Source organism: Tenrec ecaudatus, chromosome 4 (genome assembly GCF_050624435.1).
Source record: "Tenrec ecaudatus isolate mTenEca1 chromosome 4, mTenEca1.hap1, whole genome shotgun sequence".
NCBI classification, from domain to species: Eukaryota; Metazoa; Chordata; class Mammalia; order Afrosoricida; family Tenrecidae; genus Tenrec; species Tenrec ecaudatus.
The window spans coordinates 183577009-183593786 of NC_134533.1; the positions used below are offsets into that span (position 1 = coordinate 183577009).

Below are 16778 nucleotides of genomic sequence, written 5' to 3' on the forward strand. Positions count from 1 at the left end.
GCAATGGCCACATTGAACTCTCTGACCATACTCATGAGTATGGGGTCTATTATGGAAGTTAACAGGTTCAATTCATGTGTAATATGCTCAGGATTCAGTTGTTCAGTAAGGGACTGTCTGGCAGGCAGGTCTCTTTGGCCCTCAATTGCTTAGTGTGACTTCTGCCCTTTTCCAGCAATGTTATAAAACTCTTTTAGAGCTGCCAATAAATGCCCCAAAGGCATGTTACTCCATCACAAAATCTCAACCGGAAAGTACTCATGTCTAGCTCTTTGTGTCAGCAAACCCAGCTCCCCAATTTCACTGCCCAGAGGCACTCCACTCCACCAGCCAGTCTCCTGCCCAAAGGCACTCGGCTGATTGTTCTGTTCTGGGGGCTTGGAAGTCTGCTGCTCCGCCTCAGGCTTGGGCTCCAGTTGTGTTGCTGTGACTCCTCTGCTTCTCCTGTGGTGTCACAGTTGTCTTGTGGATCCATCAAGGAGGTCCAGTGTGTAGGAATCTCATGGTCCACTCCCAACACGTCTTTCTTGCTGGTGATAGTAAAGTTCATGCTCTCCAATCCTCTGGTCAAAGAGGATGCATTTTATCCCCAGCAGGATGTCATTCACAATCTACCTTGTTTACAGTCCCCCACAGCTAAATCATCTCATCCAGTCAGCATCTTAGTCCCACCTTTTTGCCTAGGTCCTATCATATCATTTGGTGGGACTAACAAGGCTGTGGCTAGAAGAGCCAAGTTAAACAACCCACTCAATTATACAGGGTTTCTGCGCCTGTGGATCTTCACAGGAGCATACCCCCCCCAAATCCACACTCATTGCCATAGAGTTGATGCCTAATCGTAGAGACCCTGAATGGCAGGACAGAATGGCCCGTGTGTATGTCTGAGACTATAACTCTTTACAGGAATGGAAAGCCCCATCTTTCTCCCGAGGAGCCGCTGGTGGTTTTGAACTGTGGACTTGGAGGCCAGCAGCTAACACGCACCCAGTACGCCACCAGAGCTCCTGCAGGAGCAGATAACCACATCTTTCCCCTGTGGAAGGGCTGGCTGCTGGGTTCTTTGGTAGAGCTAGGAGCCATGTGCTACTACCGGCATGGATCTTGTTTGTGGTCAGTTACCCAACAACACAGACGCCAAATCAAATCTCTATCTAACCTCCTTACGAAACCCGTTTTCAAGTCCAATTCGTGAGTTTTCCTTTGTTTGTGGTTGAAAGACATACCTGTGATTGACTCTCTTCCTCTGAGTAGTTTTCAATCTGAGGTATTTGATATGGTAAACACTGGTTGAATGAATACATCTCTTTGACATTACCCCTCTAGTACAATCTTAAAATGTTACTTTTGAGAGCTCAAGTAGAAAAAAATGTTTTGAAAAGGATGACGGTAACATATGTACAAATGTGCTTGATACAGTGGATGCATGGATTATTATAAGAGCTGTAAGAGTCCCCAATAAAATGATTTATTAAAATTAAAAAATATTACTTTTGATTTGAGGCCTCTTCCCCATTTCTTAATTCCAGTTCAACTATTCATCAGAAGTATATGAGGCCCTCATTTTTCATTCCTTAAATACGTAGGTTCCCTGTGTAGATTTCATCTTTCTGGATACCTTTGTAGTGAAGCATCCGTTGGCACATTCCCTCTGTGTCTCTGAATTCCTCGGGAACACCTGGATTTAACCATCGGTCGCACAATACATGGAGGCCTGTGATTATCAAATGGCAGATGCCTTTTCACGCCTGAACAACGCTCTGATGTCACACTGTGGCCTTGAAGCCTGGTTGGAAATGTTTTACTGACAATCCGATTAGACCAGATTAGCTTTATATTTTCCGTGTAACAAAGTACGAGGACCTTCACTCCTTTTTGTTTATCTTCTGGAAGCTGAAATAATTGCATCAGCCACCAGTGGCAGGTGGGAAGAGCATACAGAGGACTTGTGCTCGGTCCACTGGTGAGCGGATGCTTATCTTTTGGGCAGGGTGGGAAACAGTCGTACAATTTATCCTAGGGAGGGTACCCGGGAGGAAGGGGCTTAATTTAGAAGGCTGAGATGTCTGCTGGTAGTATCCCTACAGGACTAGCCTCCCTGCCCGGATGGACTGAGTATATCTCTGCCATCGGTGTACGTCTGCAGGCATGTTCTCAGCAATATGCTTGCCTGAGTCTCATCACGGTTAGGGTGCCTTTAAAAAAGAAGAAAAGACCCAAGTGGAGAGCAAAGGTTTTGAGAAGGATGAGGAGACAATGAAAGTACAAATGTGCTTTACACAATCGATGTGTGTATGGATTGTGATAAGAGTTGTATGAGCCCCTAATAAAATGATTTTTAAAAGATGAAGAACAGTGGCTTCAGAGGGGTCCTGCCGGGCCAGTTAAGTTCAAGGCAGAGACTTCCATGGTTGCAGCCACAGCGTCAGTCCTTGCTCGTTTTTGCTGCCCCTCTGCTTTACCAGGCACGATGTCCTTTCCCAGAGACTACATGTCCAAAGTAGGGGAGACAAAGTCTCGCCATCCTTGCCTTAAGGAGCATTCTTACTTTTTCCAAGGCAGAAGCTTATGGTGACCATTGGCTTCCCGCCGGAATATTCTTGATAGATTTTCTCAAAGGACACAGGGTGATCATAAAGTTTATTAAGAAGATGTTTTACAATGGAAACTGCAAATAAAAGAAATGTGGGTGAAGGGAGACAGAGGATGGTGTAATATATGAAAATAATAATAATAATTTATAGTTTATCAAGGGTTTATGAACATGAGGGGTGGAAGGGAGAGGGAAAAGAGAGGAGCTGATACCAAGGGTTCAAGTAGGAAGAAAATGTTTTGAAAATGAGGATGGCAACATATGTACAAATGTACTTGATACAATTGATGTATGGATTGTTATAAGAGCTGTAAGAGCCCCAATAAAATGACTTATACATTTTTAAAAAAAGAAAGAAAGCTTCACTGATGAGGGAAAAAAAAGTTAGGGAAGTTTTGCCCAAGAAATTTAATTAATTGTTCATTTTCATCGTGACAATGCACCTGAGTAGCAAGATTTTGTGAGAGTAGCAAGGTTTTGCTGAGGAACTTGGTCCTGTCCACCTTACAGCTTGTGTCCTTTCAAACTTTTTTTTGTTCTCTAAGCTCAAACAATATTAAAAGGAATACACTTTGAGTTCCTTGAGGATCCTATAGCTGCCTTATGGCTGTGGTCCCGTGGAAGAATGACTGAATCTCTGGGGAAGCGTCAGAGAGATGGAAACGTGCCGTGAGCAGTGCATAGGCCTATATAGAAGACATGCCAAGGGGCAATAGTTTTGCTTGTTATTTAATAAAGGTGTTCATGACATTGTTACACTACTTTTTGACTTACCCTCACAGAGGCTCATGAGCTAACTGTTATGACAAACTATGCCCTAAATGTGTTCAAAGGCTTTTGAATGATAAATAGTAAATGGTATTCTTATGACCATCTTTTGTTATTTTACTGGAAATAAATGTTAGCTTTTTGCTTGTTTAAATAGCTAAGTGAGTTGTACTTGTATAAACTGAAAATATTTTGGAGCACGCAAGCCAACTGAAGTTTCCACTCTGGTTTACTTGCACAGGAGTGCGATGTTAATTCTGGGGCACTGATGTTTTACAATGCCTGATCAAGACGAGAAGGGGAAGACCACGGAAAAAGCCACGGAAAAGATCCAGCAGGGAATCGCCACTAGGTAACCACGCCCGAGTCTTTGAGAATTACCCACTCAGGCGCTGGCCTGTGAACAGATTTCACGGCTTTCTGAGAAACAGAGTCACTCCTTGACAATGGCTATTCTGGGTAGCAGTAATTACTGAGGCATTGGATCATTTCTAGATTTCTAGATGAAATATGTATATCACACACACAAATATATATATATATATATATATATATATATATATATATATCTTTAAAAGCAGGCCTTCAAATGGCAGTGGATAGCATGGCCTTGTTCACTGAAGCCCTCGGTTGGCTGATAATTGTGTTATTTCTTTCTTCTAGGGATTATTCAGATCTTAAAAGACTTCGGTGCCTTTTGAACGTTCAGTCAAGCAAACAACAGGTAGTATTTTCAAAGAATGTGCATGCTCTATTTTTAAAAAATAACTTACTTTTGGAAGTATCTCTTCAGCGTGGTTTTGAACTTTTATTTTAACCTTTTCATTGTGAATTAGGTTGGGTGGGGTGGGATTACATGTCAGATCATCATTTGTGAATTCTTTTACTTTAACCACGTATTACCCGTTAGTTAGCTCTGCCCCCCTTTCCCCATCTCCCTTTTGTCAGATATTATTTCCCCTTCCATCATGCTGTCTCCCCTCTACCCTATTACTTCTCCTTCCCCCCTTCCCCTCTCACCCCTGCTTCCCATCAAAGCCTGCACCTTTTGGTGTTATAAGCCTTATTTCTCTCTTTTTCAAATAATAAAATTCTCACTGTATTTGCCTCACTTCACTCAGCAGAATATCCAGATGCATCCGTGTCATGAGGTGTTTTGCGTATTCATCATTCGTCATTAGCGATGCATCTGCTGCTCTTTGTTCTGTCCTGTCTTCCCCCTGTCTTCATCTGGCGGTTTTCCTTCACTCTGATTGAGGCTCGGCCAGGCCTGACGTCCACAGCCCTCTCCTTCTTCTCCTCTCATGCCCGGGCCCTGCCTCATCCCATGCGCTTTGTCCTGTGTCCCTGATGACCCCTGTTTTGACCCCTCAGTCTAGATCCATCACATTCTTCTCTGGAATGCGTGTGCACCTCGTCAGAGCTTTAGGGACGTTGATTTTCCAAAGTGTGTTGACCACCTTGCTGCCCTTCTCTTCTCAGTCACCCTGCTCCCTTTCACCGTGCAAGGAAGTGGGCTTCTAGCAACCCCACGATGCCCTTCCATGTGTTACTCTCACCCATCGTGAGCAATGGGTGAATCCGTACAGGGGCTGCTAAAAGCAAAGACCGACAGACAGGAGAAAAGATACTTTCTTCTGAGGCGCAGGAAGCACGGTGTCTCTCGAAAACGTGGACTCGTTACGGCAGCACTTGGGTTTGGCTGCTCTGAGTCTGTGGGGGAGCCGTGCGGTTGGAGGCTGTCCCGGGAGCTTTGGAGAGCAGCATGGCAGTGCAAGGGACGAGGATTCCGCAGGCAGCTAGTCCATGGCCAGGATGGAGCCTGACCCCGGCTGGTCTACAACCAAGGTCCGCCGTGCTACCCTTTTGTACACCAATGGGAGTGCCCACGTGGTTGGTAGTCCGACCCTGATGGGCTTGGCTGTATCAAGCAAACTACTAGGTAACTAGTACAGCCTTGCTATGAGTCGGAATTGACTTGATGGCAGTGAGTTTGGTTTGGGTTTTATGTGTGGTGGGGAATAACTTTCTGATGATTTGATGGCTTACAAAGCCCAGTGATAGTTAATATCCAGGGGCTGCTTACTGGGTGCTTGACACTTTACGCACATTTCTCTATGTAATAAACACAACTCCCACTTTTACAGATGAGGAAACTAGGGCACAGAGTGCTTAAGAGAGTTTCCCAAGAGTACACAGCTATGAAATGATGGAGTACCATTCTGAACCCAGGCAACAAGCCTTTGCAATGTATGATTATAATCACTAAGTTCTTGCGATGCAGTGAATTACTTATTATGGTCCTTGTAGCTGGAAGGCTGCTAAGTGCAAGGCCAACAGGCTTTCTCTTTCCATAGAAAGTGACAGTCTTAGAAACCCACTGGGGTAGTTCTACCCTGTCCTGTTGGGCCACTCTGAGTTGGGATGGATGTGCTGCCCTGGCGGCACTCTGGGTTATGCATTGGGTTGTGTGTTAGGCTGGGTTGTGTAGAGAAACAAAGCCAGGGATAATCATATAAGAAAGATTTAGATCAAGAAGTAATCTCTATCAAGAAGGTGTCTCAGCCCAGTCCAACTTAAATCCATGGGCCGCATGCTAGCTGGATCCCTCTTCAGACTCACCTAGCTGCAGGCCAAGGATGCTTACAGATGATCTAGATGCAGAGACCCGGTGGTTGCAGAGTTGCGTGGATCCAAGGTTGGAAACGTGGCAGGGTGCTGACAGTTCTCGGGGTTGGGCAGCCCACAGGGGCCACCCCTGGAGGTAGACACAGAGTCCCAGTGAAGTCCCAAGGAGGAGGAAGGTGAAGGAGCAGAGAGGGAGGGAGAACTCCCCATTTCTCCCTTATAAACAGGCCACACCTCTCAGCATGCATCACTGGTCTACTACCTAAATGACAGATTGGACTCCACCCCATCACTTTCATACAAATTCAAGTTGACGTAAAATCTGACTTCCAGAGGCTTCTAACTCCAAGGTCAGCATTTCACACCCGTCAGCTGCTCCACAGGAGTCCCTGTCCTGGGAACCCATGAGACCCAGGGTGTGGAGAGCTGTCACAATGGAGATGGCAAGAGATGATGAGCAGCAGCAGAGAAATGATGGCAGCAGACGTGGCAGAACCGAGAGACTGACGAGAGACATGGGGATGAGCTTTTTGGCCTAAAGAGTAAGGGAGCTGAACACTTGGATTGAGGCTTACTGGTGGAGTGGGGTGCCTCTGAGCTTGTATTGGTAGAACTAAAGAGCTTTGTAGCACTTGATCAAGCAGGTAGCAGGATAGAAGTTGGGCTGGCCAGAGAGGATCAAGGGTCTGATGACCAGAGAGAGACCTGTTTGTGGGCTCAGCTGAGCAGATGCTGTCCTCATTGAAGACCTGTATTCTGAGCCTTTTCTGATCCTGAATTATAACCTAGTAGGTACTTCGCTAATAGAAGGTTTCTTAACCACCTACGAAATGCAGATGGCACAACCTTGCTTGCTGCAAGTGAAGAGGACTTGAAGCGCTTGCTGATCACATCAAGGATTGCAGCCTGCAGTATGGATCACAACTCAATGTAAAGAAGACCAAAATCCTCACAAATGGACCAATAGTTAATATCAAGATAAGCAGAGAAAAGGGCGACGTTGTCAAGGATTGCACAATCACTGCTTATGGAAGTGGCAGTGCAGAGATGAAAGATGAGTGGCATTAGGTAAATCTGCTACACAGACCTCTTTAACGTATTGAGGAGCAAGGATGTTACTTTGAGGACTCGGGTGTGCCTGGCCCAGGCCATGGTGTTTTCAATCACCTCATACACACGTGAAAGTTGGGCCCTGAATAAGGATGACCAAAGAGGAATCGACCCCTTTGAAATGTGGTGCCGGAGGAAAATATAGAAAGTACCATCGACTGCTGAATGGACAAACAGATCTGTCGTGGCACTCTGTAAGGCCAGCCTGCTCCTTAGAGGCGAGACTTTATCTCATATACTTTGGGCACGTAGCCAAGAGCGACTAGTCCCTGGAGGAGGGCAGTATGTTCAGTAAAGTAAAGGGGCAGCAAAAAGGAGGAAGGCCCTCAAGGAGCTGGACTGACACTGCGGCTACAACAATGGGCTCAAGCACGGGAGCACTTGTGAAGCTGGCGCCTAGCCGGGGCAGTGAGGCGATAGGGTCAGCCTCATGGCGAGCATTGCCTGCGAGGTCTATGTGATTGCTGCAGTGAACCTCCGGACCCAGCGGAGGAGGAGAGAGTGCTGTGACTGGGGTGGAGGGTGGCAGATGTTGGGAAAATGTTGGCGCGAAGGAGGTACGCTTGACCCTGCCGCATAGCAATCAGCCAAGAGTGGCTGAGGGTGTTAGTGGTCCCCCACCCCCTCAATGAAGTTAGAGGGGAGATGCTCCTGCCAGGCTGTTTTCACATGTGTCTTTTACAGGACTTCAGAAATTAAATGACACTTCCCGATGCTGTTGGTTGAATGTGGGTTCAGTGTAAATCTGAGGCTTAAAATGTCCTTGCTCTGGTGAGCCCCTTCTTCTCTGCTAACAATGTGGCCATTCCCAGAGCGGCAGCCCTCTGATCCCTTGCTGCGTTTACGTGATGCCGAATTCATGTCTCATACAAAATTCCTGACTCACAGCCCTTCACAAGTCACTGCCTCACATGAAGCCAGTTCTTCCCTAGGAAAGCATGCAAGGTAAAGCAAAATGCCTTTTTTTCTTTTTTCATTAACAGTTTTATTGGCATATAATTCACATACAATTCATATTCTTCCTTAGCTTTAAAAAATGTCATTTTATTGGGGGCTCGTACAACTCATCACAATCCATCCATCCATCCATCCATCCATCCATCCATCCATTGTGTCAAGCATATTTGTACATTTGTTGCCATCATCATTCTCAAAACATTTGCTTTCTACTTGAGCCCTTGGTATCAGCTCCTCATTTTCTCCTCCCTTTCCAACCCCCCTCACAAACTCTTGATAATTTATAAATTATTATTATTTTGTCATGTCTTATACTGTCTGATGTCTCCCTTCACCCACTTTTCTCTTGTCCATCCCCCAGGGAGGGGGTTATATGTAGCTCCTTGTGATCTGTTCTCCCTTTCTCCTCTACTTTCTTCTTAGCCTCCTGGTATCGCTACTCTCATTATTGGTCCTGAGGGGTTTATCTGTCCTGGATTCTCTGTGTTTCCAGTTCCTATCTGTACCAATGTCCATCCTCTGGTCTAGCCAGACTTATAAAGTAGAATTGGGATCATGATAGTGGTGGGGATGGGGTGGGAAGGAAGCATTAAAGGACTAAAGGAAGTTGTATGTTTCATCAGTGCTATACTGAACCCTGACTGGCTCATCTCCTCCCCACCACCCTTCTGCAAAGAGATGTCCAGTTGCCTACAGATGGGCTTTGGGTCTCCCCTTTGCACTCCCCCTCATTCACAATGAGTTTTTGTTCTTTGATGTCTGATACCTGATCGACACCTCGTGATCACACCTCATGGTTATGGTTTCCACCCTTCCCCTCTGTGCATCATGAGAGACTCTTATACTGTCAGGACTCTCACCTTACCACTTCCCCTGTCTTCTAGGTTTGCCACGTCTCTCTCCCCAACTTTCTGTCCTATAAAGTCTGGTGTATTTGCAAGACCTAAATCGAAGGGCACCACCTCCATCAGCAACGTTCTGTGCTTCCCTAGCACCTTCTTTCACTGTGCTGGCATTCCCCTTTTTCTCTCTTCTTGGAAACATGGCTGTCAGGGAAGCCAGCCCCTAACACATCATTACGGGTCCGGTAGGTGCAATCGTACAGCGATAATAAGTAAAGATCATAGTAAAGTTATAGAGAGCATGAGAGATAGAAATATTGAAATAAATAGAGTCAGACACGATTCATGGTAGCATGCTCACCTCAGCCCCACTTGGTGGTCCACGTGGAGGGAGGGAGAGAGCAATTTTAATGCTAGCCCAGGCTTTTTATCTTCTTTGGGGACATGCAAGCCCCCTAATTACAGGTGAGGACATACCTCACAGGAAGGTGAGGACATACATCATAGGTAATACAGTAATGAGAGGGGGTGGTCTAGGGACATACGTGCAATAGGAAGAGGAGGGATTGGGGGTATACATGTGACAAGATGGACGGATCCTAGATTCAAGATGGCAGCCTAGCCTTAGTCATCCTTGGGCGGGTTTGACCTCTCTGGGGTCTCCTACAAGGAAACAGACAACTACTATTCTTATCAGAAGGGAGTGGGCCCTATTTGTTGTGGGATAAACAGTGGTGCCTGCCTGCTCTAGATGGCTGATAGCTCTCAGGGGGAATAACCCCTGACCTACTTCTGATGACCTCCAAGTGTATGGTCATTCCCAAGCAGCTGTTTGGCATATATTTGGGGGAGACAGCTTGGGAGAAATCCTTCTCTAACCCACACATGGTCTTATTTCCTGACAAGATTATAAATAGCTCAGTGCCAGCATGTGATGTTTGAACAAGCTCTTCGTATCTTGTTGGTCGGTTCTTGATCAGTTTTTTGCCCAATTGAATTGAGACTTGGGTTACCACATGCATATATATAACTCTCTGTCCAGAGCAAAGAGGAGCTCAGGGGTGACTTGTTGGGTTGCAATGCGTCAGTTGGAAACCACTAGCTGCTCTGCAGGAGTCCCATCGACAATCACAGGCTCGGAAACTCCCAGGGCCAGTTCTTCCCTGTCCTGTCGGGTCACTATGGACCCGCATTGACGCGATGGCAGTGAGGTTGATTTGATTGGTTTGCTCCAGTGTAAAAGGATCCCTTGTGGTACAGTGGGCTCGGTGCGGGACTGCTAACTCAGCATTCAGTGGTCCATGAATTTGCTACCATTTGCTCCATGGGGGAAAATCTGAGCCAGTCTGCTTCTGTAAACATTTACAGCCTCCTTCAAAACCTTAAGGAGTCATTTTACCCTGCCCTATAGGCACTATTAGTTGGAGTTCACTGCACTACAGGGTTTCTTAAAAAAATTTTTTATTGAGGTTTAGAGCAAAAGAAACATGAGAAAAGGTTTTTTTTTGCTCTACCTTTCCAACCTTGAAACCTATGATGAAATTTATCATATTCGCTTGCAACAGCACTTCCTTATTAACACCTGGTCGGCTTAATTGAAGTGAATTATTTTCCACATTCAGCCAATCTTAAAATATACCATAAGTTTGTTTTTCTTTTGTCACGTTCACATGTGACACCATGTTTTTCAGTGAAATATTTCACACGTGCAAAGAGTATTTGCATTATCTGAATTATCCAGAAAATGATGGTTCTAAAACTACGAAAATAATTGCCCTCAGTTATTTGAAGGTTTACAAAATTCATACCTCATTTTGTTAATGAAATTTTCATGCATGTAGAATTTTGAAATAGTAAATGATATTCTAGATACCTGTTCTCTATTGTGTGAAATAATGTGCAGACATATATTCCAAACTCCCAAGCAAATTCAGTGCAAATCCAAACCCCCAAGCAAATCTGAGTGGATTCCAACTCATAGCAACTCTATGTAGGGCTTGGAAAGCTGTAAATCTTTATCAGAGCAAACAGCCTCATGTTTCTCCTGTGGAGCAGTGGGTGGGTTTGAACCATCAATCTTGTGGTGAACAGTCCAATACTTACCTGACAGTGCCCTAAGGGCTCCTTGAATTTAAAGGATGAGAAAGATATTAGAGCAAATAAATGAGGAAGTTATTTATTTCCACCTTGCTTGTCTGAGAAAGATAGGAACCCTGGTGGCGGAGTGGTTATACAACTTGGGCTCTTAATCACAAGGTCAGCAGTTCGAAACCACTGGCTGCTCTACAGGAGGACTATGAGGCTTTCTACTCCCACAAAGGACTGCCATCTCGGAATTCCACAGGGGCAGTTCTATCTGCTCTGGAGGGTTGCTATGAGCCGCAAGTGGCCCAATGGCAGTGTGTTTGGAGACTTTAAAAGCAGCAGAGGAGTCTTTGGGTGGGGCCCACAGTTACATGCTTGACTGCCCACCCAGAGGTACCTCCGAAGACAGGCCTGGGAATCTGCTTTTGTAAAGTGGCAGCCTTGAGAAGCCTCTGGTGAAGTTCTACTCTGCACATACTAGGTCCCCGTGGGTGGGAACGGACCCATTGACAACTAACAAGAGGATACAGAGGAGTGACCCACAATTAATGGCGCTGTTACTAATGGAAACTTACTGAGATAGTTAAGGTTTATTGTGCCAACCTGGCCCATAAACACATGTGGTATTAATTGAAGGGCAGCGAATTGAATGCCTCGGTGAGCCTCACCTTTCGAGTTCTCGGGTCTCTTATTTTCTGATGGTTGGACCAGGGTGCAGCTGCCTTAGCCAGTTCCCTGCTTCAGCTGGCAAGGCTCACTCCCTGTAAGACATCCCTGAGGAGAAGCCACATCAACCTACCCCAATGCAGCCCTGGGTGCTGGGGCAGCCGTGTGGAGACCTCTGCCAGCACTGAAATGATTGCTTGTTCACTGATTTGGCTTTCCTCCTGCAGTTGGCATCATTGTGTGTGTTTTGTGAGATTGAAGAGGACTTTGCGGATTGGTGTCAGACTTATGGGATAATGTCGGACCTATGGGCTTGGGCAGCACTGGGTTGGGACGCTTCCTTAATGTACACTTACTCTTAATATAAAAGTCTCTCATATATATGAGTTTCTGTGGATTTGTTTCACTGGTTTACCCAGACTTACAGTTATGTATGAACACTTTTGAATAATCCTGGATGTTTCTTGGAAAAAAGCCTGGCAGTTGGTTTCTGAGAAAAATCACAGCTCTGGAAAACTTAGGACACCTTCTCCAAGGGAACACTGGCTCGTGGATGCAGCTGGTGTCTCAGGAGGACCTGGAGGTGCTTGTGCGCCAGTGATGGCAGCTCTCAGTGGCTTTCCACCAAGTTTTCAGCAGTGGTCTGTGGGGCTCAGAAGTCGGCCTGGGAACTCTCAGGGGAGAATCCAGGACCAGGCGTGGCCCCTAGCCAGTAAGTTGGGCTGTCTGGTCCTGGACATGAAGATCAAGCCCCTGGAGGGGATCATTGCTCCCTGCCCATCTGGGAGTCTGTGATCATCGACTTCTTCATCTTCAAAGAAGAGGTTTTGAAAATCATGCCTGTGAAGAAGTAGATGTGCATCATCTAGTAGACCAGAGTGAAGGCATTTGTCTCCATTGAGAACTAGAGTGGCATGTTCATCTGGGGCTTAAGTGTACCAAGGAGGTGACCTTTGCCCTCCAAGGGGCCATCATTCTGCCCTAATGCCCTACTGGACTCAGAGGCTACTGAGGGCACAAGATGGGCGAACCCTACACAGTTCTTGCAAAGTGACAGGCCGCGGTGGCTCTGTGCTGGGCTGCCTCATGCCTCCCAGAGGCACTGGCATGGCATTGGCACGGAGGCACTGGCATGGCATTGGACTCTGTGCCCAAGAAGCTGCTTCTGTTGCTGGCCAGTTTTGATGATTGCTACACCTTGACCAGGGGCTGCGCTGTCACCTGGGGCAACTTTTCCTGGGGCCACAGCTCTCTCATTCCCCCACCTCTGTGGCTCCCAAGCTCTTGTGCAGAGGACCAACCTCTGTGCAGTGGACGCAGGCTCCAGTCACCGTCACCACACAGTCGTTTTCATACAAGAAAAACAAAGTGAATAATTAAACATGTAACAATAAAGAAAAAGAAGGAAAGAAAAACCTATGGGCCGCAGTTTTCGGAAACACATGGAGGGGCCATGAGTTGAGTTAGCAACCAATGTGCTAATAACTCAAAATCTCACTGCCATCGAGTTGATTCTGACTCATAGCAACCCTATAGGACAAGGCAGAGCTGCTCCTGTGGGTTTCTCACGCTTTTCGTAGCTCTTTAGGGGAGTAGAAAACCTTACCTTTCTCCCTCAGAGTGACTGGTGGCTTCAAACTGCTGGCCTTGTTAGCTGCCCAACAGATCACCCACTATGGCATGTAAAGCATGACAAGCAGGCAGACATACACCCCCCACCCCCACAGCGTTCGAATTGACTCATGCATAGCAGCCCTCCAGGAGAGTTGAGCTGCTGTTTAGGGATTCCAAGACTGCTTGTTTACCATCTTGTTTACCATTGTTTCTCTCTGGAGGAGCGATGGGGGGGTTCAGTCACCAACACTACTTAGCCATCACGCAGTACCAATTAGGGTTACTTAAAAGCGTGACAGGTTAATGTAACTGGGACTAAAGGAGAGACACAAGCATCAGCAAAGTAGGATCAAGTGCAAGCAGAAATGCCCATCAAATAGGCAAAGAGACCACACGTTTGGCTCTGAGGTTTCTTTTTTCACAGTCAACTGGAAAAGGGGGGAGTCAGGTTCACACAGCTGAATTCCTGCTCCTCTAGGAAGCCCTGGGGAGAAAGATGCCGCTGTCACCTCCTGGGAAGCGTGACCGTCTTGGAAACCCACAGGCAGTTCTGCTCTGCCACGTAGGGTTGCCATGAGTCAGAATGGACTCGGTGGCCGTGAGTTTGATTTTTGAGTGAAGAAGACATGGCTTCCTATTTGCCAGTGGGGTGGGCTGGCCATGCGCCGGGTGCAGAGACTCTCCTTTAGGCAGATTCTTGGAAATAATGGAATGACCTGCATCTGAAGTCCTGACCAGACGGGCAGGCCCTTCCCCTTATCGCTACATGGTGTGCTGTATCCCACGTATGCATGCTCTGTCTTGACAGACTTCCTGCTCTCTCTGTGCCTGCTGTTCTGTGAGACAGTGTGAGGGCACCGAGAACACACGCATACTCGCCGGGCCCGAGGGGGGGGGCCCTCCCTGGCAGCACGCTTAGAATCCGAATGGCCCAATAAACCCCAAAATTCAAGAAAAAAGAACTGCCCCAGGGCTGTTGAGACGGAAGAGGTTGAGATTTCACTGGGCGCTTTTCACGACTCACGAAGGCATCTGCCTGGAGCTCTGGGATGAAGGTGTCTTTGTATGTCTGTTTGCTCTCTGTTCTTGGCCCTTTCTGCAGTCAGAGCCAGTGGAAGCTGCAAGACAGGTTTTCAATTAAAAAAAATAAAGAAGGTAGAAAAACAAAAACCACTCATTGTTGGTCCGTTCATTTCCTTGAAACAAAAGGGATTGTAATAGTTGCTATGTAGAGGAAAGATTCCCGCTGCCATCGAGTCAGTTCTGACACACAGCGACCCTACAGGACTGAGGCGAACTACCCCTTTGGTTCTCTCGGCAAGGTGCCGGCTTAGGGGGTGGGAAGCCCAGCGCAGAGCCACGGCTGCATGCGTTTTGAGGAGGAAGGTGAGGCCACTCTTCTCTCAGGTGGCACAGAAGGAGATGGCTCTTGAAAACGAGACTGCTTTTTTTTTTTTTTTTTTTTTTAAATGAGGGGACTTGCTGGGAAAGGCATCCTGCCCAAAGGGAGTAAAGCAAGCAGCCATTTGAAGGCAGGATGGCGGGAAAGTGACACACAATGGGCAGAGATGTCATCAGTGTGGCGCTAACTAAAGCTGGAGGGGCGGGGACGGTGCCTGCTGGCTCTTCTGAGGGTTTCATACTCGATCCCCCCCCCCCACCCCCAACAACGAATGTGGAAATTGCTGAGCAGAAGCGATGGGACCAAATGTTCAGGAAGGTCCTGCCTGATGCGGCCTGGCTCTGGCCTCGTACTGTCCACTCCCCTTGTATGAGGGGCAGAAGTGCCTTCTGGCTCATGGAAAGCCTTCTGCCTTCTGTTGTTGGCGCCAGGTGCAGGAGAGTCATCCCCGAGCAAAGCCCTCAGTAATTGTTCTGTTTCAGCCACTCTGCCATTCCCTTTTGTCGCCCATCTTCCTCATTTTCTACTCACCCTGTCCCTTCCAGCCCGGGGGCGGCAGTCTTTTGAGACAGAGGAAGAACCAATCCTGTCCCACACAACAATTTAAAAATTATTCAAGAACCATAAATATATTCTTTGGCAAACAAAGGAAATCACCATTATCTGAATAATATCCTTTTGAAAATTTCATTTTACTCCGGAGCCCCTGAAAAGCTGCCTATGGTCTGAGAGCCAAAGTTTGCCGACCGCCGTTCCTTCCAGCCTGTGTGAAAATCTGCCCGGAATATCTTGGAACGTTCCTCGCATGGCTGGTGCACAGTCCAAACCCCTGTTCACATGGGCCCATGCACGCCTTGAAGGCAGAGGCCAGGGCCCTTCTGCTTAATATACCCAGTATCGCACACAACACCTGATACCCAGTGGGTCTACAAGAAATGTGAATGGAGGTGGTTGACAAGATGGATCCATGTAGCAAAGACTGGGACCAAGGTGAGCATTCATAGGACAGCTTCATATCTGAACACCTACTAGGTGCCAGACCTTAGGTGAGGTCTTAAGAACACCAGGATGGCCAGACTGAGTGGGGAAAGCTGCTGTGTCCATTAGACGTGGTAACAGCATGTTGCCTGTGGTCAGAGGAGAGGTGGGACAGCCATGTCAGCCGGGGAGGGCACAGAGAGCTCTACCCAGGAGGCGCTGGGGCAGCCGTTTGCCCGGGAGATGGTTGGATCTGAGCCCTGGAATGTGGGTAGGAGTTGCAGGCCGCACAGGCCCAAGCATGGAGCGACGTGAGATGTGCTCCTGGTCCAGTGACCAGTTAATGCAGCCAGACCCCGGGCAGAAGCTGCTCACCTGCCTCTTTGCCTAGGAGTGTTCCGATTTGGTCTGTACCAGGTGGGTGGGTGGGTGGGAGCTGTTGAACCAAGAGAACTGTATATGTTTTACTGACCCTGCTTCTTCTATACAGTAGACGTTGAAGGATACACCAGAGGGTCTGAGGAATTAGGGGGCCAAAGCAAAGGCTCTGGGTTCTGAACAGATTTCTGAACCCACCACAGATTTGGTTTCTTCCAGGTTCCAGGTTCCTACTATTAAATTCTAAGCTTTACAGCTATTGATGCCAACTCTGCTGTATCCGCTGAGTTTCCCTCGATTGACTTCCAGGATCAGCTGCCTGGCTGCCTTCTCTCTGGCAGTCAGTCAGCATTCTGACGGTTCGAGTCACCCCAGGGGGCTTGAATCCCTTTGGCCCCGCATACACACCCACGTCCTGTTCTCAGCGCGCCATGACACGTTCTGTGCAGCACAGGAAAGGTCACTCCCCGATGTGACTTTGTGTCCAATGCTATTTGGGTTAACGAATGTAACTGACACGTAGCCAGCGCTTTATGAATGCTCATTTGAAGCCTCCAAATAACTCCACGAGTCATGCACTATTACTCTGATCATTTCTATTGTCCAGTTGTGGCAGCGGATGAACGGGGAGATTAAATATCTTGCCCAAGCTCATGCAGCTGGCTCATGGTGGACTTAAACCCAGGGAATCTAGTCTGGGGTTGGTTCTCTTACTCACAGAGCCCTGCGGCCTCCAGTGCCCACGGTCTGTTGTAGA

At 47.3% G+C, this 16778-nt stretch overlaps 1 protein-coding gene across 2 annotated transcripts in view; it reads left to right on the forward strand.

Annotated features, from left to right (window-relative positions):
* NEK10 (NIMA related kinase 10) overlaps window positions 1-16778 on the forward strand; it is a 268659-nt gene that overhangs the window by 21645 nt on the left and 230236 nt on the right. For both annotated transcript variants that reach the window (XM_075547136.1, XM_075547137.1), the window contains exons 2-3: window positions 3603-3713; window positions 4025-4085. In XM_075547136.1, coding sequence (XP_075403251.1) covers window positions 3640-3713; window positions 4025-4085 — 135 coding nt within the window. In that variant the 5' untranslated portion in view covers window positions 3603-3639. The remainder of the gene's footprint in view (window positions 1-3602; window positions 3714-4024; window positions 4086-16778) is intronic.